At 54.3% G+C, this 14,586-nt stretch overlaps 6 protein-coding genes across 6 annotated transcripts; 2 read left to right on the plus strand and 4 right to left on the minus strand.

Annotated features, from left to right (window-relative positions):
* Positions 1–127: 127 nt before the first annotated feature.
* MYCGRDRAFT_58567 (uncharacterized protein) lies at positions 128–1,102 on the minus strand (the record flags this gene model as incomplete). The annotated part of the gene is made up of 1 exon (XM_003852740.1): positions 128–1,102. A coding segment is annotated over one exon (753 nt), but the record flags the coding sequence as incomplete, so codon positions are not given.
* A 126-nt stretch (positions 1,103–1,228) lies between these two features.
* Positions 1,229–2,740, minus strand: MYCGRDRAFT_92934 (ATP-dependent RNA helicase dbp8; the record flags this gene model as incomplete). The annotated part of the gene is made up of 1 exon (XM_003852739.1): positions 1,229–2,740. The coding sequence occupies one exon, from the start codon at positions 2,738–2,740 to the stop codon at positions 1,229–1,231; it is 1,512 nt and encodes a 503-aa protein (XP_003852787.1).
* A 180-nt stretch (positions 2,741–2,920) lies between these two features.
* MYCGRDRAFT_85924 (uncharacterized protein) lies at positions 2,921–4,966 on the plus strand (the record flags this gene model as incomplete). The annotated part of the gene is made up of 3 exons (XM_003851970.1): positions 2,921–3,459; positions 3,544–4,756; positions 4,856–4,966. The coding sequence occupies 3 exons, from the start codon at positions 2,921–2,923 to the stop codon at positions 4,964–4,966; spliced, it is 1,863 nt and encodes a 620-aa protein (XP_003852018.1).
* MYCGRDRAFT_104334 (uncharacterized protein) lies at positions 4,945–5,645 on the minus strand (the record flags this gene model as incomplete). The annotated part of the gene is made up of 1 exon (XM_003852738.1): positions 4,945–5,645. The coding sequence occupies one exon, from the start codon at positions 5,634–5,636 to the stop codon at positions 5,409–5,411; it is 228 nt and encodes a 75-aa protein (XP_003852786.1).
* A 591-nt stretch (positions 5,646–6,236) lies between these two features.
* Positions 6,237–7,384, plus strand: MYCGRDRAFT_42698 (uncharacterized protein; the record flags this gene model as incomplete). The annotated part of the gene is made up of 5 exons (XM_003851971.1): positions 6,237–6,759; positions 6,833–6,894; positions 6,954–7,028; positions 7,110–7,206; positions 7,263–7,384. Coding segments are annotated over 5 exons (879 nt in total), but the record flags the coding sequence as incomplete, so codon positions are not given.
* Positions 7,385–7,542: 158 nt separating this feature from the next.
* Positions 7,543–14,517, minus strand: MYCGRDRAFT_42010 (uncharacterized protein; the record flags this gene model as incomplete). The annotated part of the gene is made up of 3 exons (XM_003852737.1): positions 7,543–8,373; positions 8,423–8,881; positions 8,941–14,517. The coding sequence occupies 3 exons, from the start codon at positions 14,515–14,517 to the stop codon at positions 7,543–7,545; spliced, it is 6,867 nt and encodes a 2,288-aa protein (XP_003852785.1).
* Positions 14,518–14,586: the final 69 nt, after the last annotated feature.

A 14,586-nucleotide genomic window follows, 5' to 3' on the forward strand; every position in this document is an offset into this window, starting at 1 on the left:
GAGAGAAAAAGCCATCTAAACGCCATCCAATCCTCAACTCCCTCACTCCTCGTCCATTCATCCCCTGACAGTCCAAAACAATCCCTCAACCCCCCGCCTTCTCATACCTCTCCCCAAACGTCCCCTCCCACATCTCCACCAACTCCTTCCCCGGCCCCGCACTCACCCGATCCCGATCCTCCCTCCACCCCAGCTCAACATCCTTCATAAACTCCTCAATGGTCAATGCCGACTGATTCCCCTTCGCCCTTTTATTATCGTCGGGGTCTTGTCGCTCTCTATGCAACGCCGTCTCCACGCTCGGCGGCACAATCTCGACGACCTTGATGTTACTCCCGGCTTGCTTCAACTGGGATCGTAAGTTGGTGGTGAAGAACGCCACCCAAGCTTTACTTCCGTTGTACACCGGGTTAATCAAGCTCGTAGGGTTATAGCCGAGAATGGAGGAGATGTTCATAATCACCCCTCCATTCGGCCGCGAGTTCAAGTGCGGCACCAGCTGCACGCACAAATGCAACGGCGCGCGGATATTCGTATCGATTTCCTGATCCGCTTTCGTCAAGTCAAAGTCATAGTCCGGCCCCAGAATCTGGAAAGGACGCTGGACGCCCGCGTTGTTGATCACGCAGTCAAGATCCGGGTACTTCGTCGTGATGTCCGTGACAAAGGCCTTGATGGAAGAAATGTCGCTGACGTCAATGACGAAGTAATCTTTCGCTCCGATTTCGCGGGCGGTTTGTTTGAGAGTGGACTCGGTGCGGCCGGCGATGATGACGGATTTCCCTTGCGCGATGAGGGACTCGGCCATTGCGCGGCCGAGACCGCCGGCGCCGCCGGTTATGAGGGCGAGGGTGAAGGAGAGGGTGGAAACTGGTGCCATTTCGGTGAGGTTGGGTGTTGTTGGAGGTCTTTTTTTTTTGCTTCCGATACAAGGGGATACTGCTGGCGAGATGGATGATTTTGTATGTTCTTCAAGGCGGAATTGATGTCATGGTAGGTCATTTTGTCGCTGGTCCGCTTTGCTTCCGGATTTGTTTATTAAGCGTTCAGCCGCTCTTCGGTGAGCGGTTGCCTGATTCGGCCGAGGTGGCGTTCACATGTCAAGTGCTGACGGTTTTCTGGACCTTTGACAAATGGATGCATGGCTTCTTTGTTGAGAGGTATCCGTGCCTCGTCTCGTCCCAATGCTGGATACACTCAGTTGCTCTGAGTCACAGACTCCACGACCTCACCCCTTCCTCTTCTTCCCCATCCCCTTACTCCGATTCCCCTTAACATCCCTCCCCTCTTCAATCGCCAACATCGCCTCCCTCTTCTTCCCACCCACCTCATTCAGCACTTCACTCCTCACCACCCTCCCCTCGACACTAACCCCCTCCTCCTCGAACACTTCCATCTTCCTCCCCACTCTAGCCTCAATCCCCTGCACCAACTCAACATCCCTCTGCCCAACCAGGGAAATACTCAACCCCTTTCTCCCCGCACGCGCCGTCCTCCCCACCCGGTGGATATAGTCGTCCGGATTACGGGGAATGTCGTAGTTGATGACGAGACCCACGTCGGGGACATCCAGACCGCGAGAAGCGACGTCCGTAGCGACGAGGATGCGGGCTGCGCCGGCGCGGAAGCGCGCGAGGTTGGAGGTTCGTTGTTCGTGGGGGAGAGCGGAGTGGAGAGCTGTCACACGGTGGGTGAGGAGACGGAGGGTGTGTTCGAGGAGATTCGCAGTTTCAGTACGGTTGGTGAAGATGATGGTTGTTTTGGTAACATTTTCGGGGGTGAGGAGGAGGATGTGGAGGTATTTTTCCTTGTGGAGGACGTTGACGAGTTGGTAAGTTTGGGTGAGGGTATCGGGGATGGCGAGGGAGTCGACGTCGACTTCGGAGATGAAGACTGGTGGACGAGAGGGGGAGCGAGGAGCGGATTTGAGAGCGCGGACCTCGGGTGTGATGGTTGCTGTGAAGAGGCAGGTTTGTCGGGATGATGCGGGTGGGAGGATGGACATGCAGGTTTCGACGTCGGGGAGCATGCTCCCTTTTTTGCTGCTGGCTAGTAGGCGGTCGGCTTCATCGAGGACGACGAATTTGCACTTGCGCAGTCCGTAGATTGTGTCCTCGCCTGAACTTGAGATGTGATCTGCGAGTCGACCAGGTGTGGCGATGACGATGTGAGGTCGTTTTGCGAGTTCCAGCGCTTGGTTTCGCATATGTGCTCCACCCGTGACGAGAACGCATTTGATGCCTTGCCCGCCACCGATTGCTTGGAATTGCTCGTAGATCTGCAGAGCCAGTTCGCGGGTTGGCGTTAGGACCAGCGCAAAGATGCCGGACGGTTGCCTCGCCCATTGCTGCAGGATGGGTAGTCCAAAGGCGATCGTTTTACCGGAACCAGTACGACTTCCTCCTATGCAGTCTCGGCCGGCGAGGATTTCGGGAATGCAGGCTTTTTGGATGCGAGTTGGGAATTTGATCGAGAGGTGGGAGAGAGAGGCAATCAGCCAGGGATCGACGCCGATGGATTTGAAGCTGGACTTCGCATCGAGAGTCGCTTGGATCGCCGTGGGAAGAGCGGAGATGTCGTCTTCAGATCGAGATATGAGTGGTTTCGCCGTCGATGTGGTATTTTGCTTGGGTTGGATTCGAGATGTCGCTTCTGGAACGGCGGCAGGTGTGAAGTCTTCCTCGCCACTACTTTCGCTGACATCCTGAGACAATCTTCGTCTTTTGCTTGGTGGCTCCATACTTCGTGTGTGTTGCTGCAGAATGGAAAGAAAAGTGAGGTCCGTCGAAGAGTTGTCACCTCTCAACCCCGCCAAGAGTTCGACCCTGGCACTTTTTTCTGAAGATCGGCATAAGGCATCAGAGCTTCAACTTTCCATGCGCCACGTTCCTCGTCTTCCCTCACCAACAACTTCACCACCATGTCGAAAGCAGAGCGAGCCACAAAAAGGCAGAAGTTCCTCGAAGAGGAGTCCGACGAGAGCGATGCCGGAGTTCCCCTCCTCCAAGTCAACGAGGAGTACGCCCGACGATTCGAGCACAACAAAAAGCGAGAAGAGCTATCGCGGCTGGAAGAAAAGTTCAAGGATAACAAGAGGAAGCGAGATGACGACAGCGAGAATGACTCCTCCTCCGGCTCCGACGAGGACGATGTCGCCGAACTAGCGACCGCCGACCTGGACGAGGAGATCTTTGCGACACTGCAGGCGATCAAGAACAAGGACCCTCGAGTGTACGATCCGGAAGTCAAGTTCTACCGCGAATTCGATGCTGAGGCCGCGGAGAACGGCGCAGGCGCAGCTGTCAAGAGCGAGAAGCCGATGTACCTACAGGACTACCATCGCCAGAATTACCTTGCCGGCAAGACTGGCGCGGAAGAGGATGACGAGGATGAGGACGACGGTCCTCCGGCGCAGACCTACCAGCAAGAGCAAGATCAGCTAAAGCGGGAACTTGTCGGGTCTATGCATGCAGCGGTGAAAAAGGAAGACAACGAAGAGGACGAAGATGCAGACGACTTCCTCATCGCCAAGTCCCGCTCAAGGCACGAGGATCTCCCAGGCATCACCAAGAAGAAAGAGAAAAAGGCGAAGAAACTCACCGACACCGACATCCGCGAAGCCGACAAGGATCCGGAAACTTTCCTCTCCAACTTCATGGCTGCTCGAGCGTGGCTTCCTTCCGACGGTGCCCGCTTCCAACCTCTCGAATCCGATGATAGTGACGAGGACGCCCGTGCAGACGAGTACGAGGAGGCATACAATCTCCGATTTGAGGACCCGGCAAAGGCCAATGAGAAACTCGCTTCCTTTTCAAGAGACGTGGGAAAATATGGCGTGCGAAGGGAGGAGAAGACAGGCCGCGCGAAAGCTCGTGATCGAGAACGTGAATTGAAAGAGGCGATGAAGCGCGAACGCGAAGAGGACAAGGCAAGACTGCGGAAGCTGAAGATCGAGCAAGCGGAGGAGAAGGTCAAGAGGATCAAGGAAGCTGCTGGCCTGCGCGCGGATGACGTGCTGGATCTGGCAGAGTGGAAGGAGGTGATTGATGGAGACTTCGACGACGACAAATGGGAAGAGGAGATGACGAGGCGCTTCGGAGAGGATTACTATGCGGCCGGTGAGGGCGAGGAAGACAGCGAGGGCGAAGCTGCCGACAAGAAGAAGAAGCGGAAGGCGAAGAAGCCCAAATGGGACGACGACATCGATATTGGGGACTTGGTGCCCGATTTCGACCCAGGCGACAAGCCTACAGTATCTCTGTCCGATCTCGAAGCATCAGACGACGATGGCGAAAAGGGCGTGGCACTTGACGGATCAGACGGGAGTGACGCCGAAGAAGAGGAAACCCGCAAAAAGCCCAAGTCGAAGAAAGACCGCGCCAAAGAAAAGTCCGAAGCCAAGCGCGCGGCCCGCAAACAACGCCAGCAGATTGAATCTCTCGTCGACTCCAAACTGCCCATCACCATGGCCACGTCCTCCACTCAGCCAACATCCGCTCCCACCGGCTTCCGCTACCGCGAGACCTCACCCACGACTTTCGGCCTCACTCCGCGAGACATCCTCTTCGCCTCCGACGCCGCGCTGAACAATTTCGCCGGACTGAAGAAGCTGGCCGCTTTCCGCGACGAGGAGAGGAAGAAGAAAGAGCGCAAAAAGCTAAGTAAGAAAGGGAGGGTGAAGATGTGGAGACGGGAGACCTTTGGCAGAGAGGAGCCTCCAGAGGGAGCCTTGGAGGACGCGGTCGTCGCCGAGGATGTCAAGAGTGGTGCGCCGGATGATGGAGGGAGGGAGAGGTGGCTGAGGGAGCAGAGGAAGAAGGAGAAGAAGGAGAAGGCTGAGAAGGAGAAGGTGAAGGAGAAAGGGGAGGAGGTTGATGGTGTGGTGGACGGAGAGAGGGAGGGGAAGAAAAAGAAGAAGAGGAGTAAGGGTGGAAAGGGCAAAGCTACAGCAGCGTTGGAGGTTTGAGAGCATATTCACCGTACAAAGGACAGCCAGGCCCATTCAGGCCGCCGAGGCCGTCATTTACCGTCGGACGACACGATCTTTCAACACGGTGGCCTTGCTCCACTCCAATGGACCAACATTCTTCGTACCGATCTTCACTATCGCAGCTTAATGCGAGACAAGAAGCGAGAGCAAAGAATTTTTCCAACGCGACCTACAACTGCCATATCAATCCAATGCGTGGGTCATGCCGATTGCTCCACTCCAGTGCCTGGCGAAAATTGCCAGATCCTCAGCCCGCGCGAGCCGCCGGCGCTAGTTTTTCCTTTCGATGCGACCGCACTCAAGGTCTTCTCGTAATGTTCTAGACATTTTGCATTGCCGGAAGGGGTTTGAATGGATCGCCTCTTGCTGCGTCCATACCGGCACTTTGCCATGGCCGACGACATGAATCAGACATGAATCAGACACGATGAGCTGATCCAGACGAAGCAGGATACGACCGGAGTGCTATCTGCAGTGTCTCAAGCTCCCACCCTGGCATGGTTCGGTGGAGTCTGCAGAGTTGCTTGACCTTGATCAAGATACGCACGATCTGCCGGTCCAAGGAACGGACGGAGCCAAGTCCCAATTGTCTAAGATTGAATCGAGACTTGTGGTTAGCGAGTTGTGCAATTGGTCCGCGGTGCATATGTACAGATCTAGCTACACTCGCCCACGCTCCACACTCGCTCACGCTCGCATGAATCTCGCTCACCCATGCTCGAATACCTGTTCTAGATTTTCTCCGACCGATGGGTTGACTATCCTCGAACCAGACTGCTTCCGATTATAGCTGATGAGACTAGATTCACTGCTGTGGGGCGGGCAGCGTGCATGAGCAGGCTTTCCAATCGGTACGGTGAATGATGGCTCAACGTATTTTCTGGCATTGCGGCCGGACGAGCATGGTGATCCGACATCATATAAGACACTTGCAATGGAAGGACGGAGCAAATCATCACTCGAGCTTCAACGACCGACATTCCTTCGACTTCCATCAAAATGTTCGGACAAGCATTGCTTCTGCCACTCCTCTTGGCCTGCACATCTGTGCATGGCGCAGCGATCCAATCGCGTGATCCAGCCAAAGCACAAGTCGAAGATCTCCATCGCCAATACCTGACCAACACACAAGCCACCTTAACAGGCACATGCACCAAGGACAACATCGCCGTCCGGAAAGAATGGTAACAATACCTCAACCCCCAACCCCTCCCTTCCCACCCCTCTCTAACCTTGCTCGCAATACAGGGGCAACCTCTCCAAACAAGAGAAGCTCGACTTCATCTCCGCAATCAAGTGCATGCAAACCCTCCCCTCCCAAATGGAACCAGACTTCTACCCGGACGCCAAAAACCGCTGGGACGACTTCACCGTCGCCCACCTCCTCAACACCCCGGACATCCACTGGTCCGGCCTGCTCCTCCCCTGGCACAGACACTTCACCTGGGTCGTAGAAACCGCACTTCGCGAGGAGTGCAACTACCCCGGTTACATGCCATACTGGGACTACAGCAAGTACCTCGACCGCCCCTTTGAACAAAACCCTCTGTTCGACGGCTCGGAGACTTCGATTGGCGGGAATGGAACCGGTCCGAATTACTGCATCGAAGACGGACCATTCGTGGATTTTCAGGTGAACATCCCGCCCCCGGATGACACGGCTAGCATTCAGCCGAATCCGAGGTGTATCAAGCGGAATGTGGTGGCGGATGCCGCGGGGAAATACTTGACGTATTCGAATGTTTCCGATTTGCTCACGAATCATGATGGTAAGTCAGAGGAGAGAGGCTCCTTCACAAGCGATGGGATGAAATGAAAGGCTAACGTATACATCTCAAACAGACATTGTCTCGTTCCACTATGAGCTCGAGAAGAACAATGGGTACCACGTCGTTCCTCACAGCGTGAGTGGTGTTCCGAGACGGGCATATCGCATGCGCATACTGACTGAAGATCTCGTTAGTACATCGGAGGTCTGCAGGGGAACATCTACCGCTCTTCTCAAGATATGTTCTTCTTCTTCCATCATGCATGTCTGGTAAGTCGTCCCATCCTGACATCTTCTGTCGGACACAACAATATCTACGCAAGGACGATACTGACTGTACGATGTCTCCAGGATCGTCTATGGTCCATCTGGCAAGCCCTCGACTTCGAATCTCGGACCTACACCTTGGACTCCGACACCTACTTCCCGACCCGCGAGGTGTTCAATCGTAAGTGCAGGACCCCGTTCAACGATCGGTTTTCTGTATGCTAACCATGACGACAGTGACTGGCGTTCCGGAGGCTCGACTCGATATGACATTGTACATGTCTCCCATCTTCCAGAATTACACCGTGAGAGATGCCATGAGCGCTACGGGCGGACCTTATTGCTATCAATACGAGTAGATGGAGGCATCTAGGTAATCAGGAGACAGGACCCGCGCCATTGTTACCAGCAATAGCTTCCATTCAGCATCATCATCAAAATCGCAGAACGAACTTCATACATTTTTGACGATCATCTGAAAAACAACCTCTCATAGAGTCATGCTTCCTCGACCTCCTCACAGCATAGCATCCACCGCATCATCCGACATGAAATGCGATCCTCCCGCACATCGATATCCACTCGCCTGCTTGATCCAATGATAGCCAACAGGGCAGCACCCCATCTGTTTCAACTTCTCCTTCGCCAGAATTTGCCTGCGCCGCTCCTCCTCCACTGCTTTCCGCTTACGCTCCAGCTCCCTCAATTCCTCCCGCTGCTTTGCGTCTTCGCAGGCTTTGAGCCATTCAGCCAATTTCCGCTCTTCTTCTTGTAGACGGCGGAAGTCTTGTTCTTCGCGGTCGGCTGTTGCCTGGTCGAGTTGGAGTTGCTCCCAGATTGCATCGCTTACGCCGACGTCACGGCGTACGGAGGAGGTGAAGGGCGGGGAGCTTGGTGGCTCGTCGACTGCATCTGCCGGATTTGCTGGCGATTCTTCAACAGCGCCAGGATCCGCTGCCACCTCAGGCGCACAGATGTGTTGTGTATTGGTAGCCGTGTACGTTTCTGCTTTGGTGGCGTGCGTTGTAGACTCCTGTGCTCTGAACGGTGCTGGCGGGAATGCGGCTCCGGCAACAGTGGAGTCGATCTCTCGCCGAGAGCGTTCCGTGACCATCTCGTCCAGCACACTCAGAACCAGGTCGCGAGTCACCGACATGCTGGCGGTCTTCGAAGGCGCACTCTTGAGAAGAGATCCAAAAATGGTTCTGGCCATCGTTTCAACATCGCGGGCATTACCGAAGTTTTGCAACGAAGCCAGCGTTTGGAAACGTTGCAGGATCTGGCCCTCTTCCGAAGGCGACATGGAAGTAATGCACGCAATATCGAGAAGTTTCTTCTTGCGTAGATTCTGTATAGTGGTCAGCGTGGTCTTCGTTCAGAAGACTTTTGATACGTACCTTGATGAGTAAGTTGAGGCATTCCTTTGGCGGAAATGACACGAACACGATGGACTCCGGGAAACGAGAGTTCAGGCCCGGGTTTGTGCGCAGCAGCTGGTTGATTTGATCGTTGTAGCCCGCAAGGACAATGATGAGTTTGCGGGAAAATCGCTCGTTCGTTATACCATCGACCAGCTCGTCGACAGCTTCTTGTGCGAAATGCCCGCCAGCCAGGCGGTATGCTTCATCAATGAACAGCACTTTGCCGAGAGCGGACTCCAAAAGCTTCCTCGTCTTCGGACCGGAGTGGCCGACGTACTCACCGACAAGATCCGATGCCGAGCAGGTAACGACCTCCGCCTTTGACAAGAAGCCCATGTCGTAATACACCTTACCCATCTTGCGGGCGGTTGTCGTCTTTCCTGTACCCGGCGGGCCTCTGAATAGGAATGTGAATGGGATCTCTTCTCGCGGGTCCTAAACGGTGTCAGTGCGGATCCAATAGGAACAGTTCGATCTCGCAGAGAAGTACTTACCAAGTTGTGCTCTCTCATTCTCGCCACCACATTTTGGTATCCCTGTAGCTGCTTCACGATGCCGTCACACGCCACGCTATCCTTGAAGAGCGCAGCAAGATTGGTATTGGCCCTCTCGCCTCTTTCGAAGTCGGGATCGAAGTCTTCGGCTTCGAAAATACCCTTTGCCACGCTGGAATCACGGCTAATGCGCTTCTGCTGTCTTAGCTTGGCGTCGTTGAGAATGATATCAACCTCGCCAGCATTGCCAAAGTGTGGACGATTGCGTGCACGTTGAAGCATGCCGAGAGCCACATCTTTCGCTCGATCGGTGATCTTGAACGCCTGGGCCTTCAACTTCATCTCTAGAATGGCTTCCATATCCTCGTCATCGAATTCCTGAAAGATGAAGCCAGAGTCCATTGGGAAGCGTCGTGCGAGTCCGGGATTTACGTGCTGCATCATCTCCTCCATCTGCTCCTTGTAACCCAGCAGCAAGACGCAGCGGTCTTCGCCTGGGACGCTTTGCACTTCCGCAACGATTGTGTCGATGACACCGGTACGGTATGGATCCGTGGCACCGCTATGGCCTCCGAACAGTCCATATGCTTCGTCAATGACAAGGACTTTGCCGACTGCAGCATCCAGAATTCCCTTCGTGTTGGCTTCTGAGGCTCCAATCACGGCTCCCACAAAATCAGTTGGTGTCTTGATGACGACTTCGCCACTTGACAACATCCCAAGATCTGCCAAGATCTGGCCGTACAGTTTCGCGACAGTGGTTTTGCCAGTGCCAGGATTTCCCAAGAATACTTTGTTCAGGCTGTACTCGACGAGAGGTTCCTCTGCCAGTTCTCGTTCGTAATTGAGCTTGATGCTGTCCAGCAACGACTGGATCGCCTCTTTCACATCACGCAAGCCAGTGAGCTGTTGTAGCTTCTTCCAAGATTGGTTCGTGAGGAGGGCGTTGGTAGGCTCTGGGCCGATGAGGTCCCTGTCTGTGAACAGCAGATCGTTTGTGTCTTGCCTCTTGCCTTTCACCTTTCGCCGCTCTTTGCGCACTCGCTTCGCTTGGCGCGCAGCAATCTTTGACACCACGTTCTCGACTTCTCGTGCATTGCCAAAGCCTTCCTTTCCACGACCACGTCCGATGCGGCGTGCCACGATCCGTGCGAACAGACCTGCAGCTCCGTCTTTAAGTTCCATCCTGCCATTGTATCGCTTGTTGATGTTGTAGTTCATGATGGCCAAGAGTTCATGGTCCTCATAATCTGCGAACTGCAATCGGCGCGGAAAACGGCTCGGCAAGCCTGGATTGTGCTGGAAGAATTTCTCCATCTGCTTGTTGTAGCCGGCAAGGATGAAGACCACTTTTCCTGTAAGGTTCTCGGCTTCGGGAAGCAGGAAGTCCAGCACAGCGCTACCACCAAAATTCGAGCCTGACGCGAGTTGGTATGCTTCGTCGATGAAAAAGGCGCCGCCACCTTGGTCAAGCAGATCCTCAATCATCTTCTTACATCCCGCCACGCCTTCACTCGCGAGCTTGGCTCCAGTCGACTCAACAAAGACATCCCCGGGTAGAGCTCCGATCGAACACAAGAACTTGGCGTAGATCCGGGCAACAGTAGTTTTGCCGGTGCCAGGATTCCCCATCAGCACTGCACCAAAGCGTTCTTTCTCGACGGAGAGATCTTGTCGAACCAGCAAGTCAATTTGAGATTTGATCTCGAGAAATTGATCTTTCACAGCCTCCAGTCCAATCATGGCCATCAAGGAATCAATGGCCTTGTTGCTCGCTCCTTCGGTGGCTTTCTGGCGATTCCAGTCAAGCTGTGCTTCCGACTCGCTATTCTCAGCATTGTCGTCACTCGATGTGGTCGATATCCGGTCTACTTGAGCTTTTGTGGGCTTCGCTCGCGCCGAATCAGAGGCCTTCTTCTTCTCAGCGGCCTCCCGTTGGGCGGCCAGGGTTCTAGCATTGACAAGGTCCAATTGGCGCTGCGCGAGCTCTGCAGCTTGCTCTTCTTCCGTACGTCTGTCTTTGGCAGTCTGACGGAGACGATCCAACTCCTCTTGGGCCGCGGCGAGCTGAAGAGCGTATGCGGCTTGTCGTGCTTGTCGTTCCTGGTCGAGCTTGGCGTTTCGTTCTTGCTGAGCCCGAAGCGCTGCAGCTTCAATGTCACACGTTCGACAAGAGACCGGATGGCCCGTGGCGCATGTCCAACGAAGACGGTGACCCTTCGCACACAGCCCTTGAATCGGAAAGGAACATGCAATCTTCGAATGATCGGCCAATTGATGGCACTTCCGCTCGCACGCATGCTTGCCGCAGTTGAGAAGCACACCACAAGGAGCTGAGCAGCCGCCATCAGGACATTGCTGATCGAAGTCATCGGGGCAAGTAAGAAGCATTTTCCGATCGGGATGTTGAGAGCACTGGACGGGAAGGCCCTCCTGCATCGAATTTGTCTCAGCGAGTAAATTGAAAAAGGAAGACCACAGCTCTCCACCCTTCTTGCTGGCCTTGAAGGTTGCTGAGTTGCCGATGATGATCAAGGCCTTGCGTGCACGTGAGAGGAGCACATTGAGCCGCTCGGGCGAAATCAAGAAGCCGATGTCGCCGTCTGGATTGCTGCGAGTCAGAGAAACGATAACAATATCGGCTTCATTTCCCTGGTAGTTGTCCACGGTAGAGATCTGAAGAGGGCGCTTGATCTGAGATGCGCTTGCTGGAGTCAAAAGACCGGCTTGGATGAGATCAAAAGAGTCCAGGTCGTTCAAGACAGGATCGTTGTCTTCCGCAAGCTTTCGACGCAAGAGACTGAGCTGACCAAGGTACGGGGTGAGCACAACTTGACTGGACGTACCGTAGCCTTGTTGTGCCATGTATTTCACGATCTTCTTGACCATCTCGACTTCGTGCTCGTTTTGCTTGCTGACACTGGCGCCATGGTCCCGTCGGTCGGCTACAGGGCTCAAGAGTTCAAGTTTTGTGTGCTCAATGAAGACGACTCGGTTCTGCAGTCCTCGCAATGCTTCGCGCTGAAGCGTGGACGGTGCGTCCAGAATATCAGGATACGTCAATTGCCGGACGAGGTTCGAAATTTCCGGACACATGCGGTGCTGCTGTGTGAGCGTAGTGTGAGGAAAGCCAGCCATGACAAGACGTTCAAACAATGAGCGGTTCAGATCGAAACCGTCTCCTTTCTCGACCGTGAGGGAGTAGTTGTTGACCTTGGGCCGGAGCTGTTTGTGGTCTCCAATCAGTATGAGTTGCTTCGTATCCGGAGTCATCGCAGTCAGGACGTGACTTTCTAGTATTTCACCGGCTTCCTCAACCAGGACAATTCCTGGTGCGGCGCTCTGGATTTGAGAGGAGTACATAGCAGCCCCAGTGGTCGTACACGCAACAATCCGCTTTTGTTGAATCATTTCTGTAGCTTTCCGACTCAAAGCCTGTGACAGTGTGTACTGGCTGGCGTCACAGGCATGAGCACGATCAACGACGTCGTCGACAGCCTCCACCAGCATAGCGTATTGCCACTCTCCCACCTTTGCTTGACGCGCGTATGGGTCCATGCTCCAAATCTCGTGGTGCCATGGCGACATTTCCTGGCCGAAGACACCAGCATCATCACCGTGGATCCATCGCTGCAGCAGGTACGACTCGTCGATCTCGCGACCATCTTGACCAACAGTGGTGAAGCCTTCCTCTGACTCGGGAACCTCGAATGCTTCAAAGAACTCATAGTCGTGTTCGGACAGTTCGAGATACTGGAGCAGCTGAGGACCAGAGGCTTTGAGCGATCTCAAAGTTGTCGAAGCTTGGTCCAGCGTGGCGGCGTGGCTTGTGGTCTCCTCGCCAAGTCGATTGATGGCATCCCAGTTCTCTCTGGTGCGGAATTTGGCTGGTGCTTGCTCGTACAATGTCAAAGGCTGAGTGCGGGCTGTAGACTTTGAGCCGAGCCGCACAATGCTGGAATTGGGAATGCCAATGTCCATGAGGTCCTCCAGAAACTGGTCAAGGGCATGATTGGTGTAGCAGACGACCAGGATGTTCTCAGAAGTGTTGTCATGGAGGGCTTTGGCAAGCAGAGCGCCGACAAAGGACTTGCCTGTGCCTGGGGGACCTTGAATGAGGCTCACGGACTGACGCAAGCCAGCCAGCAGAGACTCTGTCTGAGAGTCGTCGAGAGTGATCGATTTCGCAAGTCCGAGAACGGCCTGCAAATCTTGCTTACTCTGAATGGCGTTGGTGACTTCCGACAAAGCTTCGGAGGGTTGCGAAAGACCAAGACGCTTGCTCGAATCTTCTGAACACAACAAGTGTTCCCACAATGGAAGCTCATGTTTGGCTTGTAAACATTTCAGTACAGGCTCATATGCAAAGACTGCAGTGTCGATGATGACGAATTGAACTGTGGTAGATTCTGCGAGAGCCAGAAGTGTCCTTCGCATGGCTCCGGATCCTGGAGTACGGATGGCAATGGCAGGTGGTTTCTGGCACAATAGATCCTCCTCTCGATGAATGGTACCGAATGCAACAACGTCACCGCGATCAATGAAGTAACCGAAGGATGAGTGCTTCAAGAATGTGTGGTTATGCTTCAAGTACGCTCGTGGATTTGTGGAATTTGCGAGTTCGCCGAATCCCTTCTTAGCAGAGACAACGATCGCCGTTGAAGATCTGTTCTTCTCGCCGCCATTGAAGACTCCACGAAACTGGAGATTTGACAATTTCGTGCGAGGACGGCGTGCGCCCTTACCAGGCACGGGATTGAGGTCAAGTCGAAGCTCAGCGAGGAAGTCTTCGCGAAGCAGACGGAATTGGTTGCTCAGATGGTGAGCAACTCTTTCTTCGGACGGCACTTGGTACAAAGTGTGTGCCGGGTTGTAGTAAGGCGGGTCTTTGGTAGTGAGTTCGTCCTTCGTCGGATAGATCGCAACGTGGCGGAAGTCGATGAAGTCGTTATCGTGCCGTCCTCCAGGACCAGAGGCAGTGGGAATGTTGGTGCCGGTCTTTTTTGCTTTAAGAATGTGCTCGATGCGATAGCCAATGGCTCGGAGGTGACGGTCTGATGAATCCAAGAACGTTCGCTGTGCCGTGATCTCGCTTGCGACCGCTTCGGCGCCTGGAGGCTGATCGGAGCTCCAGAGGAGTATTTCCAAGAGGAGCCATGCAAAACTGCGCTGTGCCTCTGCAGTCAAGTGGTTGCGCTGTTGGGCTTGGACGAATTTGTCCCACAGGCTGGTAGGTGACACCATTCCCTTGAGGACACGCCTGAGGTATTCGCCATTGCAGAGTCTCTTCACTTCTGGAACCGCAAGATAGAGCAGGAGGCGATGAAGTGGACCGTTGAGAAATGCAACTGACGGATCGAATCGTAAACTTTGATGCAGCACGTCCAGGCCCGATGTACTGCACCCGAGCTTCTCGATACAGTCCGCACGACCTGGCTGATCACAAATGGCATCGATAAATTGCTGGCAGTCGCGCGTGGTTCGGACCGGTCGAAGACCTGTGATGAAGGCGTGCAGCAATCTTGCGACTTTTTCGCTACGTGACGACGTGCCACCGCGTTGAGCACCGTCCGCCATCTCTGCGACGGTAAGACGAGATTGAGCCAGCAATGTTCTTTTTTGGTGGTGGTCGGGTGTTGCAAAGTA

The sequence above is a fragment of the Zymoseptoria tritici genome, chromosome 5, assembly GCF_000219625.1.
Source record: "Zymoseptoria tritici IPO323 chromosome 5, whole genome shotgun sequence".
In the NCBI taxonomy this organism is placed as follows: Eukaryota; Fungi; Ascomycota; class Dothideomycetes; order Mycosphaerellales; family Mycosphaerellaceae; genus Zymoseptoria; species Zymoseptoria tritici.